The sequence below is a fragment of the Phoxinus phoxinus genome (genome assembly GCF_949152265.1).
Source record: "Phoxinus phoxinus genome assembly, chromosome: 16".
NCBI classification, from domain to species: Eukaryota; Metazoa; Chordata; class Actinopteri; order Cypriniformes; family Leuciscidae; genus Phoxinus; species Phoxinus phoxinus.
This window is the reverse complement of record NC_136891.1, coordinates 19,645,451-19,670,176: the sequence shown is the minus strand read 5'-3', so window position 1 is coordinate 19,670,176 and position 24,726 is coordinate 19,645,451. Positions and strand designations below refer to the sequence as shown.

The 24,726-nt window shown below is 39.0% G+C and overlaps 1 protein-coding gene across 5 annotated transcripts in view; it reads right to left on the bottom strand.

The window, feature by feature from the left end:
* The window catches only part of arid1b (AT-rich interactive domain 1B), an 84,292-nt gene that overhangs the window by 27,459 nt on the left and 32,107 nt on the right, over positions 1–24,726 (bottom strand). For all 5 annotated transcript variants that reach the window (XM_079639185.1, XM_079639187.1, XM_079639188.1 and 2 more), the window contains exons 5-8: positions 10,140–10,383; positions 8,185–8,274; positions 6,556–6,726; positions 1,031–1,373 (exon numbers count right to left, since the gene is read on the bottom strand). In XM_079639185.1, coding sequence (XP_079495311.1) covers positions 1,031–1,373; positions 6,556–6,726; positions 8,185–8,274; positions 10,140–10,383 — 848 coding nt within the window. The remainder of the gene's footprint in view (positions 1–1,030; positions 1,374–6,555; positions 6,727–8,184; positions 8,275–10,139; positions 10,384–24,726) is intronic.

The window sequence follows — 24,726 nt, the reverse complement described above, 5'->3', positions numbered from 1 at the left end:
ATAAAGGTCTCCTTGGTGCCTGTTCACTTTCAATACAAATGAAAACTCAAAGGTGCACTGAATAATATCATGTTTGGCCAAAATCTGCATTGACTGTCCAGTAGAGGCCAACCAGTGAGGGATAAGGAAAATGACATATTGAGGGTGCATAAAAGTAACAAAGGAGTACCGTTCTGAATCATAAATGCATCTGGAGGGTATAGTGAATATGACAAAATATTTATCTGAATAAATGACATTAACAGCACTCGACCACACACATTTGCTGTTCTCTCTCGACTCTTGCCTCACATGGGAACGCGTTCCCCTTATTGAATCACAGGAAAACAAATAAAAGGGGTTATCAATATTAACAACATCCAATAAAAAGGTGGTGAATGCTATTGTAAATTAAATGATTGAATATGCAGTATTTAGACATTTTAAGCTCCATGAGCAGAGAGCTTGCATAATTGGTTATGAGAGAGCTCCTGATAAAAGCTTAAACAGAATCGGTATCAATCGGCAATAAATTGGTATTGGCTATAAGAATCTATTTGGAGCGCTACTAATAATTTTCATTTTATATGTCCAAAATGTTATTTATTAATGTTACAAATTAAAAGAACGTTTCTTTCATTAATGCCAGATTTCCCCAACTGGAATTGAATTGGAATTACTTTGTTTTTAACTGAGGGATTATTTTGTAACCTTAAAGGGATTGTTTAACCCAAAATAAAACCTGTATGACTATTTCTTCTGTGAATTATTTTAAGAAATGTCTCAAATTATTTATTTTTTGTACATATAATGGAAGTCAATAGTAACCAAATCTGTTTGGCTACCAAGATCATTCAAAATATCTTTTTTTGTGTTCCGCAGAAGATAGTACGTCATACAGGTTTTTAACAACATGAGGGTGAATACATAATGGCAATTTTTGGATGAACTATCCATTTAATTATGAATGAAATCTAGACCAAACATGACCAAAACATCTTGTTCTAGTTAAGCAGAAAGGCACTTAAAATGAATGAAGGTTCTTGTTTACCTGGCCTGGCCCGAGGGGACTGGGTTCTGCTGGGCAGATGCAGGGCTACTCTCATGGGGTTTGCGGCTGACGTTGGGAGGAGGTGGACCCATCCCTGGGCCAGCCGACTGGGGCATGTTGGGAGAGGTTGGAGCCACACTGCTGGAGCCTGCGGTGTAAGGCCGGCCACCGGCTGCATGCCCTGGTCCTCGAGCCGTAGTCATAGAGCCACAGGGTTGCCCAGGACCCTGCCCATGCATTGGACTGCTGGCATTCATGCCAAGACTGTTGCTCATGCCAGGCCCGGGGCCACTGTAGTTGGCACCTGGTGCTCCGCCATAGTTAGCAGGCCGTGGGTAGTTACCTGGAGATAAACCAGACAGTTTTTATGCCTTTAAAGGGATAGTTCACTTTAAAATTAAAATTCTGTCATCATTTACTCACCCTCAAGTTGTTTCAAACCTGTATTAATTTATTTCTTCTGCTGAACACAAAGAAAGATATTTTGAAGAATGTCAGTAACCAAACAGTAGTCTGTACCCATTGACTTCCATAGTATTTTTTTTTCCTACTATGGAAGTCAATGGGTACAGACTACTGTTTGGTTACCGACATTCTTCAAAATATCTTTCTTTGTGTTCAGCAGAAGAAATAAATTAATACAGGTTTGAAACAACTTGAGGGTGAGTAAATGATGACAGAATTTAAATTTTAAAGTGAACTATCCCTTTAAGTCCTAATACCATTAAGTACATCTCATGAAATATCATAAAAGAAAAAAAATGCAATGCATGACCATTTTAAGAGTTACCGAAACACATCTGAAGAGTCCTGCACTCTGTTGATAACATTTAATATTCGCTACCTCTAAGTGTTTTTTAAATGCAAAAAATATCTTATGTGTGTTTCCAAACAATCCAAACTAAGTGCTATTGCTGTGTTGATTTTACAGTTACCTTTCCCTTCTCTTATTCTTACAGACAACCAAGAAACAGTATTCACAATGTGCTTCAGTAATGTTATCAATCTGGTTTTGGTCAATTTCGAGTTTGGATCCCCAATGAATGGCTATAATTTTATTGGATTTTTTTTTTCTTTTTCTTTGATGCACTGGATTCCAACATGGAAACATGGACGGAAGCCACACTTTTAACATAAAAATTGCTTAAATATCAGGTTGCTTTTCACCAACCTGATTTTTTGTAAAAAAGACTTAAGTGAAAGTGATTCACAATGTAATGGATATTCATGAAATTTTACAGGTTTGGAATGACATGAGGATCTGTAAATAACAGATTTTTTGGGTCCATTTTGATCTCTTCTCTTTGAAGTCTAAATTCTGCATACATAATTCTTTTCTTTCTCTGTTCCTACTCAGGAAGTCAAATTATCCAATCTTTGTGGGAGAGTTTGGGAAGCCAGTGAAGGCTGGACACATTTCAGCCAAATTGACATTCTTCACAACTAGTGTGGGACTAAAGCCCCAGCAAGCCATCAGAGAGCACGTTGTTAATGAAGTATGTCTCCTCATGACATGTTTCAAGATCAACAGTCTGAGGACATTCAGCCTGACACCCACTGGACGCCAAGTTTCTCTCGTCAAGTTTCTCAGGGGACGAGACATCATGTCCACCACGTGGAGTTCCGTCTAATATGCTGATGTGCATAATGGGCATAAATTTAATCGTGCCCAGATCGCTGCTTGGCAGGAGGAGCTTGCCAAGCAGCGTTTCAGTCACAATTAGAACTGGGATTTCCATTCCTCAAGCTGTCGAAACGTTGAGATCTCTGGCTCATTCAGGTTTCAAGAGTTCCCTGTGGAAATCAGAGAGTCTTGGCATGTTTTCCACTTTCCCAGTGTAAAAAAAAAGAGAACTAAAAATGTATTCCAAAATCACATTAAGCAGGTTGAGAGGAAAGGAAGGGGATACTGGCTTTTTGCCCCTGTTCTGTAGTTACACTGAGACCCTTAACAAGCTCCTTCACGGTGGGGAGGACGGACACTCCAGTCTGCAAGGATGTAGAAGTGGACCTGGAGCAATGCCAATTACACAGAAATGCCGTACTGCTGTCAGACACTCTGTGGTGACTTTCCTCCAGCCCTGTTAATCTCAACATTCCCTCAGGTGAAAAAGAGGGAAAGATGCCATGAATGTGAAGGATACAGGCGGATGCCCTTCTGACAGTGCCGTGAGCGATGCATAGATGACGGAGGGTTTGGGACATGGGAACACAATTTGAAGCCTACTGTGAGCTAAAAAAGATGTGCATCTCACCTTGTTTTAAAGACCCATGTTTCCGTAATTCAGCTACACAAAATGACAAAGCTTGTTCTGACACAACAGGACTCAAAGGCTTCCCACTTTCCCTGCCTTCAACTCAATTCACATCAACAACTAACCTTCGAGTCAGACAATTCACTGTTTAAAGGGAATGTATAATGGAAAAGGGGGTTTTCCTTGCTTGTTTGAATCTCTGCCGATCAAATACAGCCAGCCTTATGCTACAATTCTTTTAATTTACTATTCCCAATCCATACTCCATAATGACAAAGAAAAAAATGTATTTAGTGCATGCCAAAGGTGCTTCAACTTAAATAATGTGTTAAGGGTCTGAATACTTGCAATGAATACAATGCAATGTGATATTTCAGGTTTTTCTTTGCAATACATTTTCAGTTATCACAAATCTGGGTTTAGCCTTGTCATTATGGTAGTATGGAGTGTAGAATGTTGTGCTAAAAATGAAGGAGTCTGAATACTTTCTGTATGACCGCCAATGTTTACACCAGCTGATTTTTCAGCAGATTTTCAATCATAATCCTCATTTACATAGTTGATGGAGAATCGGCTCTCAGCAGGGGAGCCTTAACAGCCGCAGTGACTCAACTCCCTGCTGAGTTAATGGACTTTGAGTTAATGACTAGAAATCAACTTCTGTTTCAGTCGAAATGATCGTTCAGTCGGTGGGGTGATCATTTGGCCATGGCAGTGACCAATGAGCCTCTGAAGAAGCAACAATATATTGTCCTGCTTGAGTCTCAGAGAGAAACTGTTGTCAACAAACCGTCAACAAGTAACAAGCAGTTGTCCTGCTTCTTGGAGAGAAAACTCAAAGGCTGTCATGCCTCTGCCATTTCTAATCGCAGTGTGTGACAGACCTCCAACAGAAGAGGGCGAGATTTCATCAAATACAGTCGGGCAGGTGAGACAACCCTGACCAAAATCGAGTTGTTTTGGGCTAGTGAGACGTCTTTACACATCAACACACTATTCAGCAAAATGAGTGTCCCTGATGAATGTAAGTGTGACTTACATCGGTCAGTTTTATATGTGAACAGGTTAGTCAATCATAAAGGTAATTAACATTTAGAAGTCTTAAGGTACAGTAGCTATAACTTGATTATTATTAAAAATAATTTGACATTAAGTCCACGTGTATCTATCCATCCATTTTCCAGACTGCTTGTCCTATTGGGGTTGTGGGGATACTGAACTCTACCCCAGTGTCTTGGGTCGTAAGCAGGGTAACACCCTGGATGCTTTCACACCTACGGACAACTTAGGCCAAATCCAATTTTTGTGCATATCCGATTGAAATCAGATCAAGATTTAGCTAGTGTGAACAGCAAAAAATCATGTGAAATGCGATTTTTAAAAATCCGTTTCAAGCTACATCCATATGTGGTTTGAAATCCTATTCAAATCGCATTTCTGGAAATCCGTTTCAGTCTGACCGTTTTGATCAGATTTTGCGTGATTAATGTAACTTTCTCACGTTATGTAAACATCAGACATTGTTATAGGAAACATGTTGAAATTCGCTGCAGAAACAAGGCTGTGTTGTTCCAAAGTGCCAGACGAGCAGAAAATGACAATATAACCGAGCAATGTTTGTAAACCGACGGAGACGGCAGCGCGGAAAAAAGCTGTGCATACCAGCCTCCTACGGTTCTGCCGCTGCCTCAGAAGACGCAGTAGACCAGCGTGGCGGCTACACATTGTCATGTTGTACACTTTAAATAAGACAACATCTCTCTTGCAAACCCCTCCATGTTGCAGTTGTTGTTGTATTTAGTGTATTCAATAATTTTAGATTAGATTCTAATCGGATACACAAATAATTGGTACTTGGACTGAGAGTGTGAACATGGCCTTAGAATCACCTCTCATTCACCTCTTGTCTTTGGATTGTGTTATACAAAGAAAGGCTTTCTGGCTCAGCCAGAACTCGAACCGAGGACCTTCTTGCTGTGGCCACAGCGCTATCCACTGAGCCACTATGCCCCTGGGTTATGAGAGCATTTCCACCATGTTTACCCGAGTTCAGGTTGTAATGCGCAGCAAAAATAGGCATAGCACCGAAACTCTTGCATGCAGTGCACCAGGCTACTGATGAACGCAGTGCAAGCCCTGCTGCCTGTTAATATAGGCGCCAAAATTAATCAATGTAAAATAAGATGTATGAAACAACGTGAGGGTAAGCGCGAGAGAGAGAGAGAATGGAAAATGGTTAAAAAATTATTAATGTTTGCATTATAAGTAGACTTCAGGAAACAATAAATGCTTAATTTTATGTTCTTCCAAACTAAGAATTGACTAAGGCATCTTTTCACGGATCCCATCAATCTGTGTAAACAATTGTGCGGTCGACTGCCGCCATAGCTCAGTCAGTGTCAGGCCTGCAACAGCGGCAGCACGATGCACCCCTGTTGTCTTGAGCTGGCTGTCAGTCATTTGAATTAGAGTACAGGACAACAGGGACTATCAATCAGGCAGAGTGGAGGCCATGACATTATAAAGGCATGCTTAGCAGCTATTCATTTATTACATCTGCACACCATAACATTCATGATGAATTACTGCTGAGCCCTGTTAATGGGGTTTCTTTCACAGACGCACACGCTGAAACAACAACAGACACTTTCCCCCGTTTTCACAGACAAGGCTTAAAGCCTGGTCCCAGACTACAATGCATGTTTCAGTTGTCTTGAGCAACTTGCACTGACATATCTTAAAATATGTCTTTGTTTTATCTCCAGATGAAATGTTTTTTTCTAAGGCATGTTTATAAAAGCTACTTAAATGTCCTATTTGAACTAAGGCCAAATCCTGGCTTAATCTAAGCCCTGTTTGTGAAACCACAAGTATTAGTTCACCCAAATAATTTAATTCTGTAATTTACTCACTCACGTCATTCCAAACCCAGATTACATTCATTCTTCCGTGAAACAAAAAAGGACACCGTTGGTGCCTTAAACTATTACACTAGGCTTGTCGTCAATGATGTACTGTATAACAACTTCGGTATGTGTGAATGTATGAACGCATGATGTCGAAGCGATGACAAAAATTACATTTGTATGTGAATACTAATTTTTTGTATGTTCATCACATAAAGCTATCGAAGACTTGTAATATAGTGCAAAAGATGCAAGGACCATTTTAGTGCATATTCACACTAGACAATTAGAGTAAGAAATCCTCACCTAAACAAAAAATCTCAAATGTTTGCAAGCAGAAGAACTGGGAATGTGAGTGTGTTACCTGAAGGGCCATACTGGCCACTCTGGGGCCCATAAGAGGGGCCCAGCTGATAAGAGCCCACATTATGCTGCATAGGGCCAGTGGGACAGGAGTGTGGGGACATAGAGGGTCCAGCCTGCTGGCCTCCAAACTGGGGACCAGGTGCATTGCGCTGCATGTTAGGTGCAAATCCTAAAAAGTAAAACCGGAAAGGATTACTCATAACAACAACAAAAAAGTGTTTTCTGTAAATAGTTTAAAGATAAGTGTTAAAATTAATATACGGTAACTACTTTGCATAGTGTATAGTTTTTATTCAGTATTATTAGTATATATACACTTTTTTCAGTATGAATCACCCATATGCAGTAGGTTATAATAAATGATACTTCGAACTTACCAGTATATATATATATATGGACCCTGGATCACAAAACCACTCACAAGTAGCACGGGTATATTTGTGACAATAGCCAACAATAAATCGTATGGGTCAAAATTAACAATTTTTCTTTTATGCCAAAAATCATTAGGATATTAAGTAAAGATAATGTTCCATGAAGATATTTTGTAAATTTCCTATCATAAATATATATAAAACATTTATTATTGTGAGTGAATGCAGCACAATCACGGCCAAATATTGTCATATCATAACAAACCATACATCAATGGAAAGCTTATTTATTCAGCTTTCAGATGATGTATAAATCCCAATTGCAAAAACATTTACCCATGGTCCAGGGTCACACACACACACACACACACATATATATATATATACAAATTATGTGACAGTCTTGCAAGTAGCCTGCAAATGTATTCAGATGTGACTTTTTTTGTTTTTAATGTATTTGCCTCGGTATAGTCAGAAAAAGCAAAACCGTGACAGGGAATTGGGGTTAAAGCTGGGGTTTTTAATCGTCTACTAAAATATCTGATCATTAAGTCAGCCAATGTTTCCTTTTTTTGTTGTTTTTTATTATATATATATTTAAAGGGAAATTTGCAACCCATTTTATTTCTGCAATTTGTCATATATCTAAGCGAATAACGAACAAGTAACATTAGAAAGAGAACTGATTGGATCATTATGAGCGGGCATTCAATAAGACTGAAACCAGATCTGAATGCAAGTTGTGGATGACTACTGCCCTCCTGAAACACTGCCAGCACCAACTCATTTGACCTGGACAGGGAGACGGGTCAAAATCTTAATTTGCCATCACAAGTTTACAAGGATTTTCTTTAGAATAAGGTGCACTGGTAAATTGTGCACAATAAGATGGGACAGTGTTTTCACAAAGTAGACTTTGATTTCATGTTGACCTTCTGGAGTCAGTAAACCTAATTATGATCTCACTTACATAGGTGAAAATAACTGAAATTACAATAATAGTTATTGCTTACATCTCCGAACAAACAAATTTTCATACTTGAGCTCTAACTCAAAGCACCAGCACTCTGATAGCTGCTCATAGCTCCTCATATCAATGGAGGAGGAAAAACATCACACAATTGAGTTTGTTCCTCTGAAGTGAATGCTGGAAAGCGAGCGGATAGATGTCGGATATTAGTAAAAAAATCCCCTTTTCTTGATATCTGTAAATAGAGTGTGAGCCGCAATGTTACGGCGGGAAATCAACTCACCTCTCTCCTGAGACATGGGCGACTGACTGTGAGAGGAATGGGAGCCCACGTCTGGAACGTTGCCCGGGGTCTGAGGGGCCATCTGTGTGCCTGTGTGTGTGTGGGGGGGGGAAATGTACATGTGTGCGTAAACCCACAGTCTTTTACTGTACACACATTATTTCCTTAATCAGTATTTTTGTCTGGTTTAAGATTAAAATATCGAATTAATCAAAACAAGATAAATTTACTTCTAAAGTTGTTTTCAGATTTTCAAGATACTGTTTCTAATGTTTTATTATACAATTAAATTAATGTAAATTGTTAGATGTATAGTCTAAAACAATTTAAAAAATGATAAACTTACCTCATGATATATTCTCTAAAAAAGAATCTTAACATCTTTATCTTATATTAAGGATATTTTACTGGGAAACAAGAAAAAAATACTGATCAAGACATATTTTTGCAGTGCACATGCACAAAACCACAAACACAGTTAGTGGCCTCATAAAAGAGCTCCCTTTCACGATAAATATCAGACAAATTAGCCTTGAGGGCAGAATATCTAACCACACGTCCCATGGGAGGTGTTTAAGGCTCATTGTTTCTCTCCCGGGAGCAACTTTGTGTGCCTGTATGTACAGAACGCGTATGTGTGTAAAAGCGGAGATATTCATTCTCCAGTAATGGCACACAGATCACATGTCAGGGCCAGCCTTGTATGCGGTTAATGGCCAATGGTGCTCCCAGTAGAGATGAGGCAGTTTTGTGTGCAGTGGGGTAAACGCTCTCCTGTGGACCTTGTTAGTGACATTCAGAACGGAAAAGAAAAACAGCAGTTTCAGCTGCACAAAGCCCTCCGCTGCACGGCTATCAAAGAAGCCCCGGCTAACAATGCTGCGCACAGCAGGACAGTAATTGTGTCAAAGTGACTCCAAACTGCTAACAGACTTTCAAAACTATTTTAATGATGGAGTGACTTGTTTTAAAGCCAGCTTGAATCCTGCCGCTGACCCACTGCTGACCGGAGCTCAAACACCTCGCCCTCCGACTGCTCCACAGTGGCAGGAATTAAACGAGAAGCATGTGACGGCTGCAGCTAATGGGTATGTCGAAGTTAGCATAACAATCATATTTTCCCCCCAAAATATCCACAACAGAAAATTCAAGAATATGTGCCTAGTTAGAGACTTTTAGTCTGTATTTAAAGCGATTTTTGCAGCTAATTTTCAAAGGACTTCGCTAAAGCAATGTCAGCAAACCAAAACATACACAATGACTGACAAAATAAAAAATAATTAAAATATCAAATATAACCATAATACTTTATTTTGATTTATAATGTTTTTAAAATAAATAATCTTAACTATATGTAAATTACATTAACCCCTTCACACTTAAGTTTATATTTATAATATAATATTTATTTACATATTATATTTACAACACTGGCACCAGCTGAAGCACGAAACCACATTTGAATTTAGCAGTTGATCACGTGACTCACTGAACGACTCTAATCACACTGGTGTGATCATACGTGTCAAAGGGTTAATTAATTAAAGGTTAATAAATTTTAAATAGCTATTAAAGATTCTACTTCTCCCAATTACTTTAAGGGAACAAACCAAATAAAAACATAATTCTACAGAGATTAGTATTGGCATTATTAATTTAATTGATTAAGCGTATCATTTGGCGCTAAATTAGATTTTTTATGATATTTGGAGTTCTCCACGTGTTTTACGATATTAACATTGACAATTAATTGGTTGTTGATTTGAATGCAAATTGATTAACAATATTCCTGAAAATTCATGTCCCTACTACAGAATAATCTCATACAATTCAAACATAACATACATTCAAATAAATGAAACGACATAAAATAGAAAGTTTCAAGCAGCAGATTCTCCCAGAAATATTTATGAAAAAACAAATCAAAAAATTATATCTCACACAGAATCTTTTACCTGGCCCACTGGCAGGTGATATGGGCCCAGATCGTGATTGGCTGGAACCCACTGGTGACCCGACGGGCGAGGGCGAGGGCCCGCTGCGCAGGCTGGGGACTCTGGGCGAGGCATGGGGCGAGAAGGGCGACTGGGCCGGGTTACTCTGCTCACCCTGGCTACTGGTGGACCCGGAAGCGCTGACGGCCGAACTGAGACCCGCCTCTGTTCCAGTGGGGAGGTCATCTATAGAGCCAGATAGATCCTGAAGTACACAAACAGAAGAAGGGACAGTTGAAATTCAGGCCATTTTCATACTTATCAAGACTCCAAAAGACTCCAATAAGGATTTATTAGCCAAAAAACATTACTGGTTAATGGACTTAATGCCATGTCTCATTTGGAATTGAGCAAATTAATCATCAGTTCTGAAGCAGCGAACCTGTAGCGAGTATAAAAAGACTCCACTAAAGCCAGGCTCAGACTACAGGAGTTAATCTTAACCGATTGTGAAATCTGGTTGCATCACGCACATAAGACGAATCTTCACAGATTTCCCTCTTTCAAATCTCGAACCCGCACATACTACGTCATGATTTGAAAATCATGGTACATCACACACTACAAGATATTCTTAAGATTACGATGCCAGATTTTATCACCTCACGAGATCTGCGGCTGTAAACAAAATAAATACGGTGTCGTGGCAACTTGCATTATAAAGTCAAATTGCGTTGTTGCCACATTTCGACCGGACGTTCCACCATCTTTGCTGTCCACCGGACCTGTACAGCTGCTTGTTGTTTCGTGGTCATCATTTCAAAAGTTTCGTCACCATATAAACTTGTCTCTCATCGGCTATTGGGGAAGTACTGACGTAATCATAGTCGTAATCATCCTGATTTAAAATCCTAAATATCAAACATGTTTAATATTGTTGGGGCAGCCCCAATGTTTCCGCCAGCAGATGGGGAAAGATTTGATCTATAAACGGCTCACATCGGAACAGACCGATGCCCTGGACACGAATGTTGGGATGGGTAAATCGGCCTGAAACTCCCGCAGTCTGAGCCTGGCTTTAGGGGGCTATAGGGGCCCCAGTCTAAGTTCTTTACCCTACAGGTGACCTTACATGCAGCCAATACCACAGTCATAACTCGGAGTTAATGTCTGCAAATACCCATAATCAACATTGCAACTGGGATTAGTTTCCAAGCGCTGAGGTGATAACAACTCCTGGCCTGGATTGCAGCAAAGGAACTTTGGTAGAGTGGTTGTTTTACGAACTGGCAGTTGTCGGATCTCAATGATCACTCATTGTTATTCCCCGTGGTCTCAAATGCAATGATGATACTGGAATACACAGCATCAGAAGTACCAACAATTTTCTGTAACTAATAAGCACCATGCCAAATAAGGGGAAAATAAAACTGATTTCCTTTGGCGTGTAGTACAACAGGTCCAGTGGTGCTGAAAGACTACGGAACAAAACTTTCCAATGAGGCCTTAAATTCCACTACTAATGAGCCCGTGGTTTCAGCTCGAGCAGTGCGGCTCATGGAGGTCAATGAATGATTGTGATGGAAAATCACACAGTTTTAAGACTAACTTCACGTTGCAGGCTTTAGCGGTGATGACCTAGTTGAGGATGAAGAGGAACATATGCTCAGCTTTACGCAATACCACATATCGGCCTCGATGACGGAGTGTCATGAAGACTGTGGGTCAACTACTTCCAGCAGTTACTTTCTCCACTGGAAAGTCTCGGCTTTTCCAGATACACTAGACAGCTTGATGGTGTTATCATAGACTCTTTTTCCAGATGACTCAAAGAAGTGGGATGGCTCACATTTCGTAAGAAGTTCACTCTATGAAGCCAACATCTTTAATCTCAGTTTGCAACATAATTCCAGTTTTAAAGGGATATCTAAAATCTAGACCCTGTTATTATTTACTCATCGATCATACAAAAGATGTTCACACTCTATTTCAACTATATAATAGTGACCAAGGGATGTTAAGCTCCAAAAAGGACCAAAACCAGATCATAACTAGTCCATAATACTTATGAACTATATATCCAAGTCAGCTAAAGTAAAATGGACCAAATTTGAAGTAGTTATTCTTTGAAAATATTTTACACCACTCTCAAATCTCAGAGCAATATGAATATGTTCCTATTTAAATATGGCACATTATGACTGGTTCCAAACCACTGCAAAAGGCACTGATATATTATTGAAATAAAACCTAGTGTGACACATTTTGACGTGCCATATTTGACAGAGATTTGAAAAAATAGGTAGAGAATTTTTTTTTAATTCTATGAAAAACTATGGAATGGCTTCAGAAAACTTGTGTAACTCAAAAGTCACTTTTATTTCACTTTTGTTATTTTTGGAGCTGGTTCATTTTAACTGCGTGAAAATAAGCTGCATGAACATTCTTTAAAATGTACCTGTGTGTAAGAAAGCAAGTGGAGTGAATGATGACAACATTTTTAGGATAACCATTCTAGATTGTAGCATTGGTGACTTCTCTTGGTTTAATATAATTTTTTGACGTTGACGGGGTTTTTTTGTGCAAAACTCCTAGTGGTATAAGTCAAACCACTTCAACCTTGTACAAATTAGTCAAGGCTGGAGCTTGCTTGATTTATGTCCATAATTAGTTATATTCGTTAAGTCTCTGGCTTCTTTAATTGATGAACGCAATTATTCAGGCTCATTGGCCATTCAAAGTTCCTCTCTTTCCATCTCTCACACTCCAAATCTCAGCAGAGGAGAAAAGACAGAGAACAAAAAAAAGGAATAGTGTCTCTCTCTCTTCTGATTGGAGAAACTGAGTAATGCAGCCCACCCAATGCTCATCCTTCATCATTTCACATGACAGCCCCCATACGACCCAATTAAAACATGGAGGAATTATGAGAGGATAATTGGGGAGCCAGGCGTGGCCATCTGAAGCCTGGTCTCTTTAAAACAGCTCAGTATTCAGAACCTAGATTCTCTCATATTTATATATATATATATATTTATTAGGATAGTACCTGGAGTTTCTATTTAAACTATCCAAACACACAGGACTTCTATAGACTGACCTAGATATACTGTAAGTAAAAGTTTGTCAGGCAATATGGTGGACTGCAAAGGCCCTGATATACTTCAAGCTAAATCAAAGAACAAACTGATATGATGTAATTCCGAACAAAATTTGGCCAAAATTAAGTTTGTCTTCTGTTTGTTTTGGGAGTTTCGAAACAGCCTGCCAAATCAAATTTTCTGGAAAATTTCACTCTGGCTGATAAACGCCTTTGAACTTCCATTGGTCCTTGGCAATTACATGATAGCTAGGCATGGAAATCTTTACCAGTTTATTTCTTCTGTTCAGTCCGTCGAGGTCAGACATACGCAAGTAAAAACATGAACACACAGGAGAGCTGCTTTATAGTAGAAATTGAAGTTGTAATTCTAATAGACAGAGACACTGTTTTTTTTTCATGTTTAATACTGTAAAGTTGCTTGCTTTATAAACAATCTATTGTATAAGGTAGTATATAACTAAACGTGACGTGACTTTACTGGAGTGCCGAATTGCAGAGCTACTGCAAACATATTCAAAACGTTATGATCAGATGCTTTCTTTATTGTTTTCTCATCGCTGTCATTTTTGTTGTGTGTATATTTTATTGAAAGGAAAGTGTGCAGCACATATTTACATATTCATCTAACAGCAGTAGCGTGGACGGCGTCAAGATGTTCGCTAACAGTATTACCCCAAATTTTCGATTTTACCTCAAAGCGAAGAACGGAAAGTAACTTCGCTGTGAGTATACTGGGTTCTTAACAGATACTATAATACGATTGGTTAGTAACATCTTAGGGTTCATTTAAACGACAACGATATGCTTAAAACTGAGATTGACTTTAGTTTTTTTGAGTTTTCTGCATACAGACATTGTCAAAACGATCCCCATTTACACGGATCCGCAAAAACGACTAAAAACGCTGTATTCTGCTGCCAGGCCATTAGATGGCGATGAAACAATATATAGACTGAACACGTAATACGTATGATGTCATCGGCTTCTGAGATTCGCGTTTTTGTTGTTGACACGGAGACCGTTTTCAAAAACTTGCACTCTGAACCCATTTTCAAAAGTTTGTGTTTTCAGGCACCCGAAACGCTTTTGTCGTGTAAATGAACGGCCAAAAACGCATAAAAAGAAACGGTGTCGTGTAAAAAGCCCCTTAGTAAGCAGGGCATAGTGTGGGCTCAATTAAACAAGAGATTTGTTTTCCTTTTGTTCCAAAAATAAAAGTGGCACAGAAATCAACCATAATGTTTGTCTTCTGATGATGTTGAAACCACAGAAGAAGAAATCCCAAAAATGGATGCTAGAGCCCTTTAGGGCTTTGTGCTCCAGCCAGTCATGAGAAGAGACAATAGATAGTCACACATCAGTGAGGGAGTGTAAGGCAATACGGGTACACACACACACAATGCGCTGACGGAGGAATTCTCTTTCCCTGTTGTGATGCCTGACAATCTGAAAAGAGGCTGACATATTGGGTTTGACGAGAGCGTTCCCCAGACACAGAGCGCGTGCTGGAGCCGGGAGTGGAGGTGGATTAGGCAACCGCAAGGGAGATGGAGGAAAATATATGTATCTTTCTGACAGGAGCAGCAACAATAATAAGTCTTCATACTAAAAATCACTGACACAGATAGGATTTATACTTCTGATGTAAAAAAAAAAAAAAAGGTCTACTATATTTCACACAACTGGTGAGCTGCTAGAAGAAGTCTGTAGTTACTCTATGTGCTTGGAAGACAGAACAACAAAGTGGCGCTTGCCTATGCGTGAATGGCAAAGACTTTAACCACAGTGGGTGTGATCACACCAACAGAGCAACACAGCGGGGTTCAGGAAATAAAAAGGTCATTCTAAATCTCCATAGTGAAATTGATTTTTAGTGATAAAGTTTAAACCTTTCAAGATAGACCTACCATGAGCTCAGAGATTAAGTGATGATGCACTACCATTCAAAAGTTTGGGGTAAAAAAGTAATAAAAAGTAGTAGGGCAAGTTTATTTTAACATTTTAAAATTAAGATACAAGTTTAGCATGTGTGGAATTATGATGCATCAGCCAATGTATTATTATAGGAAATAAATAGAAACATTTGCTAATTTAGTTGTAGCACAACATGTCAAATATTAAAAGAGTGGTAATGGCCCCTACTGCGGTAAGATTACCACAAGGCTCTAATTTGATCTTTTTACTTTTTTGCCTCATTAATAAATAGACCAAAAAATATATTCAACATAATACAATGTCATAGACCACTCCAGAGACACAACGTTAGATCAATGAACCTCAAAACGCCTGACTAAATCTCAGAAATGTTGGTATTCAGATGAAATGACAATTAAAAAAATAGCGTAGCCATTCATCAAAAATGCTGAGATGAGATTGTGTGCCATCTATGGCCAGGAGAAAAAAAATAAGGTTACACTACAAACTGTAATATTATTACAAAAAAAAAATATATATATATATAATTTGTTCTTGTGATTGCAAAGCTGAATTTTTAGAATTATTACTCCGGTCTTGAATGTCACATGATCCTTCAGAAATCATGCTAATAAGCTGATTTTGTGCTAAAGAAACATTTCTTATTATCATCTATGTTGAAAACGGCTGTTATCCTTAAAAAAATGTTTTTGTGATTCTTTATTTATTAAACATTTTGTGTGTATAACTATTTACAACAAAGCCCAAGATCTGCCCATAACCGTAAGACTAATTAAAAATAAATAAAATAGATAAATATGACAAGAAATTTAAATACAATTTTGACCAAAACTTCGAAGTATCTCAAAGACTTTTTGATAAAGTCTCAATAAGGTCCAACCAAAATTGTATTGTCTTTCTGTTGCTCCGAGCTCTTTAGCTGTGGTACACTATTTTTGTGGAAAATGTGATACATTTATTTATTTTATTTTACAAAAAAAAAAAAAAAAATCCATATGTAAAACCAATGTATGACTTCCAGGTTCATTAAAAAAAAATGATTGCAGAATTACTGATACTATACAACCAACAAGTGAATCAGATCCACCAATTCAAGAACTGCTACCATGTAAACAGGAATCATGGTGTCATAAACAGTTTGGTAAATAAAAACGTATAATTACACTTTTCTTAGGGATTAGGCTAAGCTAGTACTAATTACTAATTGGCTAGCACTATGCTAAGCTGTACGCTCAACAATTAGCTGGCAAAATGTAAGCTAACAAAAAAAATACAAAGAATGAGAAATGTTAATTGTCTATAGTCTAGCTTCGATTGTATACCATTATATATAACAATTAGAGAAGATTAATGGTCATAATTACATAGCTACAAAAACTAATTTTGGATTTCTAATCAGCCCTGAAAATAGTACACATTACCAGTTCTTCAGCAATAACAAAGAACTGACAATAGAACAGAGAAATTGGTAAAGTTGCCCTTTTTGTCTTTATACTTCATCTTTGAGACTCGATTAATGGAACGTTTATTGTCTGCAGTCATAGATATAAAGTATCCGATACGTGAAGATACGATTCTGAAAGAAGTGAAAGAGCATAAAAAGGGTGAAAATGATAAGTAATTCTTTATAACAGAAGTAGTTCATTCATTCATTCAGTAAGTACATAGTTCCTCTGTGCATTCTGTCTTCCTTTGTTTCCAATGAAATGTTGTAATGTGATAAATTTTGGAGCTGGTTGGTTTGGATCAAGTATTTATTGATTGTTTTGAAATCCGTGTGGGGAAAATAAATGAGAAAAAGACTTCCAGAACCAAGGCTGAAGAACAAGAGTGCGGACACTGTTGAGCTTCATGCGCTGTTTACTTTAAAAACCCTCTTTAAACAAATCATTGCAGTATAATCAAACATTTGACATGTTTAATGACACAATAACAAAGGCACTGGCTGAACACTGCATGACTCCATTTACATTCTGGACCAGATCTACTTTCTTACATAATTGGGATGTGCAATAAAACAATGAAATAGACCAACTGCCTTATTGTTTTAAAGGGATAGTTTACCCAAAAATTTAAATGATGTCCTTAATTAATTAATTATCATGTTATGCAGCACATTTGAGCTTCAGCAAGAGGTTTGTTCTTGTGCGACAAGCAGGTTCGACATATATCTAGTATCTGTTCAACATATAAAGTGATCGTGTCTCTTCATAAAATCTGGACTAAACCACTCGATTCATATAGATTCGTTTTACGATCTCTCATTTAACTTTTTGAAGCATCAAAGTGTCAGTTGCGTAGCTGTCAATAGAGGGACAGAAAGATCCTCAAAATTTGATCTTCATTTGCGTTCAGAAAATCAACGACATGAGGGTTAAATATCCTTTAAAGGAACACACCGACTTTTTGGGACTTTAGCTTATTCACCGTATCCCCCAGAGTTATATAAGTCCATACATACCCTTTTCATCTCCGTGTGTGCCGTTACTCTGTCTGACGCACCCACCGCTAGCCTAGCTTAGCACAAAGACTGGAGGTAAACGGCTCCAGCTAGCATACTGCTCCCAATAAGTGACAAAATAATGCCAACATTTTCATATTTACATGTTGTGATTTGTATAGTCACAGCGTGTACAAATAACAAGGTCAAATGAGACACCGCCATCTTCAAACCATATACATACTCTACTGGGAACTATATTCTCAGAAGGCACAGCTACTTCTGCGGAGTGATTAGCGCAACACTCTGAGCGAACTCTCTGCTCCTCACCACGTGGCTTCTCAGATGCTGCGAGCAAATCACTCTTAGCAGTGCTTCACCTTCTGAGAATATAGTTCCCAGTATACGGTATGTATGGACTTATCTAACTCTGGGGGATACGGTGAATAAGCTAAAGTCCCAAAAAGTCGGCGTGTTCCTATAAAGAAGCCAAGGCTGGTTCTGAGATCACCTGACCAGATTCTGCACGTTTTTTTAGTAAGCGCTTACATAATACATGTTGCTGCGTTTAAACTAACAGTAACAACTAGCAGCAGATTGAAACAGAATGCTAAGTTCTTTATAAAAAAAAAACGACTTTTTACTTAACGATATAAAAATGCAACACTCATTGTGGGACGCTAAAGAAACAACAAAAGACAGGATGCAATGGCCGGAGATATCTAAATGCTTGAAAGGGGCTTTGCAATTTAAAGATGCAAATTTTCCCAAGAGGGTTTAACTGTGCAAACTGTCTTACATCTAAAAGAACAGCATGCCGGCGGCACGCTAATTAAAGCACCGCTGCTTAAAACGTCAAAACTAAAAAAAAAATATATATATATATTTAAGAAAAAACTTGTCAAACTCAATATATTAGTCGCTTGTTGGACAACTAGTCAATTAGTCGACCATTGTGATACATCATTACATAATGTAAAAACTGTGAAGGACATCCATAGAAAAGTAGAGACATAGAGACAGTCAGATCATTACAGCAAGAGTGTGTGTGTATAGAAGGAGAAATGAATGAAGCTGCCTCCCTTTTAAGACACACAGATAAAACGAAACAACAAAAAAGGACGGACAACAAAAGATTACTTTATCCGCACTGCGTGATAATGAGAAATTCTCTGTACAAGGAACCGAATTGACAAAAGTGTGTGAGAGAGTAGATGTCAGATCTCCCGTCACCTCATCATATCTCATCTTGTCAGTGGTAGCATCAAAGAGCTGTCTGATAGAGCATGTAAAATTGCTACCATCACGTCACTGGGTGCGGATCCCATTCACAGCCCATTAAACACTGAAGTGTGACAGTGGCTTTCTGTTGTGGCTGATGTCAGTGCTTCAGTTGACAGCAGTGATAGGAGACGTCTATGGCGGATCAGACTCGCTCAGCAGGTGGCCTGTCAAACTCGTCCCTGCCATCATTTCTCACCCAGAACTTCTGAGAGCTCCACTCTCACATGCAGGGTTTCAACTTGTATATCTGAGCTCTGTGGTGAAGGAAATGGGCTTTCAGCACACAGTACCCAAGGAGGTCCATAGGAATGCATTGTTTCAATTTAATTTGTGTTCTAGTGGCACAAAATGGAATTGCAATTGCATTTGTTTAAGCAGACCTACTGGTCTGGACATTATGACATTGGCTCAACCAATAGCATAAGGTTGGTGAGACTATTTGCCTGAAAGTCAAGTAGGTTTAATGCTGTTTGGATCAATTTCTTACAGTTCATTATTGTGAATGTTTGATCATAGATGTGTGCTGTGTGAAAGAACACAGACTGGCTGTATTAAACATTCATTTGAGCAGAGTTTCTCCATGGAGATTGCTAAACTCCAGCTTACATGTTTGTCGGGTTTACCAGGTTGCGAAGATTACATAAAACAGACTATAAAAAATGTATCCTTTTAAAAGAAAAGCTCTGATTTGGGGATTTAAACTCCTGACATCTAGAGCAATATTTGTTCTGCTCTGTTTTTGTTGAAGACAAAGTTGAAATATAGATTATGGTAATGTTTTTACTTAAACTGCATTTTAGTCTAATCTTTTTTTTTATCTCATCTTTACATTTTGATACAGTCACAGTTAATGTGTAATGATGTCGTCTCGTCTTAATCATGGGAAAAAAAAGGTTGGCAACGAACATTTTTATATTTTACGTTCTAAATAGTAATTTACCATTAAAAACTGGATGTGTGAAAGGGCTATTGGCAATCATACAAGGTGTCTGCTGAGTTCAGAATTGAGTTTTTTTTATGGGGAAGCTGCATTTATTTGATTTAAATTAGATAAAAAAAATAAAAAAAAACTCTGATCAAACCCAACCTTCGCAGTTGGAGGTGGCATCATGCCAGCTGCGGGCGTCGTCTGCTGTCTGGTAACAATTGCCGGGAGTCTAGAGATGGCAGTCACTACTGATGAGCTACATCCTGGGGGTCACATGCTCCATTCTTCACCCAATCAAAGGTGGAAGCACCATCTGTCTTCAAAATATGTTTTGTCTTGTATACTCATAACCATATTCTAGGTTTCAAGAGCTGTATACTTCATTTTCTGTCTTTTGCTTAATTTCTTGCACATGGGCGAGCATGCAAAACTTTCCAAGTATTCTGTATAGATCATGAGCGTGACAGTGGACCTTTTTGCACATGCACAAAAGTGTTCGATAAGTGGCTCAATGATGATGCTCCTTTTTTGGTCTTTTATTATTTATAATAATCAGTAAAGCAGTTTTTTAAATGTAATAAATACTTGAAAAACTATTGTCTGCCAAATTAAAGTCATGTGGTGCAACCAACAAATTTATGTGGTACAACAAATATACACTGTGAAGACCCTTATGATTGTGTGTCAAGGTCAACTTAAAAGTTTCTTACAACATTAGATAATTTGACATTTTTATGACATGGTTAGTTTAGTCAAGACTCATGTTGTAAAAAAGAAAGAAAAAATTGTACACATTTTAAATATGTTCTACTTCATACTTTGTTACATCCAGGCCCTGTGATGAAAGGAACCCACTAAGGTCCTCTAAGTCTGTGGTTCCCAACACTGTTTCTAAACCACCGCCAACATTTCACATTTTCAGTGTCTCCTTTATCTGACACACCCATTTTAGGTCTTGGAGTCTACTAACAAGCTGATGACCTGAATAAGGAGTGTTTGATTAAGTAAGGCATACAAAATGTGCACTGTTGGGGGCGCTTCAGGAATGGGTTTGGAAACCACTGCTCTATAATATACCCCCACTCATCGGGCTCAGGGGAGAGGGGGCCAACTCAAACCAATTTTGGCCTCTGTGAATTTTAGCGACAGTACTGTATCATAGTCATCTGAAGCACATGCATATTCCTGAGAGGATATATTTTATTCTGCCCCAGAGCAACACAGAAATAAACGGATGAAAGAATACAGAGATGAAGGAGGCGAGCACACTTCACCTCAACTGCATGGCACACTCCAGCTCGGCTGCTCTGAGACTCGATACTACAACGAAAGGGGGCTTTTGTGTGCACACTAACATTCGAGAGCTTTCCCTCTGTGGCCCTTAAATCCGATCTTTGTTAAAAGCAGACATTAATCTTTCATTTCCTGTCAAAAGTCAAGAGGTCCGCAGAGTAAAGCTACAGCAAGACAAAGCTCCAACGTCTCGCTGGCTGAACGACTTCCTTGTCAAGGTCTTGGCTTGAGAAAGCGACTAGGGTTTGGGGTTCAAGCAACCGTACAAGGAACGATTGCCTGTTGGTTTTATATCTCCCCAGACAGTCTGAAGAAGGTCACAGCTGGAGCATGTTTCCATTGGCTTTTTAGCTTCAGTGGTGTTCTCGTTGACAGAGAGTCATCCATCTACAGCGGACCACAATTCCCTTATCATCAATTAACAAAACAAGACTGTTTGAAACCCAAATTAAAAAAGAATTGGATCCACTGAACCAATTAGCATTGTTAATATGGGCAATGAGAGTGCCTGAAGGCACGAAACAGCTTTCAGATTATCTTTCCTTATTGACAAGCTGTAATGGGACAGCTCGTCATTTATGTGGAAAGTAGGGATGGGTCAACTAATAATTGATTAGTGAGGTTCACTAGTTTTTGTTTTGCATACATTTTTAATTTAGCTGATATTTAGGCAGTAGGGTGTGGCCTCTGAAGCCATACACTTTAATATTCAGCAATTACGTCTCATGTTGTTTTTTGACCAGTTAAAAATAGTCAAACTTCCACATCGTTTCATTTCATTGTGCTCCACCTAGCTAGCTTTGTACGCAAAGCAGGACTTACGTAAACGCCTCAGAATAAAAGTGTACGACTGGGGTTGAAACCAGCCTTATATCACTGATGGAGAATTATTTAAGACAAATGGGTCGACTAGCCGTTCAGACAATGCACTGACAAGTTGATTTTGCACATCTCCAACGAAGGAGAATGGAAGGACAGATAAAAGATTTCGACAAAACATAAAAGGGCTTCGTCTTTCATCTCTCACGCAAGCAGTGACTAATGTATGCGCCTGCAGAGCGAGTGAGACACAGTAGACAACGGCAAGGCTGTGCTTGATTTGATGAGCTGTTGATGAGAGCAGCCTGGATCCCTGTAGAGGCTTCAGAGAGAAAACGAGTGCGAGACGCACACACACAGCTGAGTTAGGCCTCAATCTATGCTTTACTTCCTCCCCGAAGAGCAACTTCAGCCAATCGCGGTGCAGATTCCCATCCCCCCCTTACGTCCCCTGCCAACGGCTCAGCCAATCAGACGGCTCGCTCGTCTGCCTCATCAGCACGGCCCTGGCGCCTCTCTCCCCTCCCTCATTTTCCATCCCCTACGTGCTCGTTCTAATTATGGAGAACAAGTTGTGGAGCACGGAGAGAGGGAGTGGAATCAAAGGAGCACGGGAAGAGAGAATAGAGTGAAGGAGAGGAACGTCGGAATGGAGGGGGAGAGGGGCCGCATTGACAGGATACAGATCAGCCTGCAGGGCTCGGGGATAAACAACAATTCTTTCAAGCTCTCAGTAAATTAGAGCGCTGCAGAACGGTGGTGAGAGTGAGTCGGCCGTGTGTCTCACTGCAGCTGTGTTATTGCGGGAAAGACACAATCCTCCCCTTCCAGCCGGTCTGTGACAAGAGGACAGGCAAAAACGAATGAAGGGTAGACAGCAGGACTTAAATGAGAGAGGGTAAAGCAAGAGAGGACAGAAAGAGAGCTGCTCTTTAGATGTGGAAATGATCAAACCAAGTAGAGATCAGTGAAGCACCAAAGTGATACAGCAAAAGCCTTTGTGAATCCCCAAAACCTTGTGAGTTGCCTACGTAGGCAGAATTTTAAGGCATCAGTCATGCCCCCAATACAAAGGCTCTTCCAAAAAGTAGATACCTTCTTTTGGACAAATTGTAAGACAGCATGTCTCCTTTGTGGAGACGGCAATCTAACAATGCACTGCGTCAAACTCAGTGAAAAAAATCTATTCAAGATGGCAGACGCGCGTGTGAAGCACAATTTGTATGATAAAAATTGCGCTCTATGTAGAGCATATCAAAATGGTCACTTATGAGGTTACATTTTAATTCGGATGCTGCCATAGAAGGCAGCTCATTAGGTTTTAGAACAAACCTTTTCCCTTTTTTCTTCCAACCCAGATTCAGTCATGCTCTGCCTTCCTCTTATTTATGGTTCTTAATATCCAGCTTCTCTCATCTATCTTCCCAGCTTTTTCTCATTAACCGCTTCAAATTCTCCACTCCGACACTTATAAACATTTGTTGGCTAGACTGTGTGAAATTCAAAGAGCCATATCTCTGGTCTCAAAAAAAAGCTCAGGACACAGAAGAGGTCAATAAAGGAAAAAACTGATGAGAACACACACCAAGTGCCTTGAATCAGAACTTTCCATCTTATTTCATCCTGGAATCTTTTGCTTTTTTGGGACTTATCTAGAATCTGTGATTTTGACACTTTGGTGTTGATTGATTTTCAACAACTGCACACCAATTAAGTGAATGGACCACCCAAGACAGATGTTAGTACCGTGAGAAAAAGGACCATAAGGAGCACCTGGCGAGTTTACTATGCAAACCCTCCACTGAGAATCTATATCTTGAGAATGAGATATAAATAAACAGGAAGCCCTCAAATATTTTATGACACCAACAAGCATCCTTAAATAAACACTCTTTCTTACAATCCTGGGCATTTACGACACTACGGCTGGTAGTGGAATGTATTCGCCATGTAGTTCAACAGCAAGGCAACAGCAAAAAAATAAAAAATATCAGCTGAACAACTGAATCCACAACAAAAAGAAAAACAATCATTAAAATTCCCACCCACTGTTCCTTGTGATATGAGGCAGGCTAAGATTTTGAATAAATCTGACTACCACAGAGGAAGCAAAATGTATTTACAACAAATCCAAATGGTTAGTGATTTTTAATGTTACCATGGTGGTGAAACGACTCCAAAAGGGCACACCGACCGTATGCATAACAAGAGGGGTTTCCTGTTGCTACCTAAGTGCAGCAAGATGAGACTAGTAGTTTTACTAGGTTTATTACGTTCAGCCGTACACCAATTACATTACTTGCCCACTGTTGTTTTGCTTTTTTATAGAGATATAAAAACAATTTTGTTTAGTTGGACAACAGACACTACAATTAAAAACTGAAAGCATCTGTTCTGCTCCATACAGCACGATCTGCAGAGTCGCAGCACAGTGCAGCAGGAGTCAGATTTCACTTATTAAGTATATAGGAGAAATGAGATGACTGACAAGGATATTGGCGGAGGATTTGGTACACAACAGATCCTGAGCATCATTGACAAATATGTTATCTTGTAAAATGTACAGTTATTACCACTGCTCCCTATACACATAGGCCTAGCACTTGTGATTGGAAACTCAAATTCAAAAGCGATTTCAATACCCAACATATAGATAGCGGCTCCCTGATGTCCGCAAGTTATAGGCCCATAAACAGAGAGCATTGCAAAATCAAACGCAGAAGTGAAAAGCGAGTGCCCATAAGCATCCCTCCTGTTATCTGTAATACCGATGTTGTTGCAAGTTTACATATCGGTGTATACATTT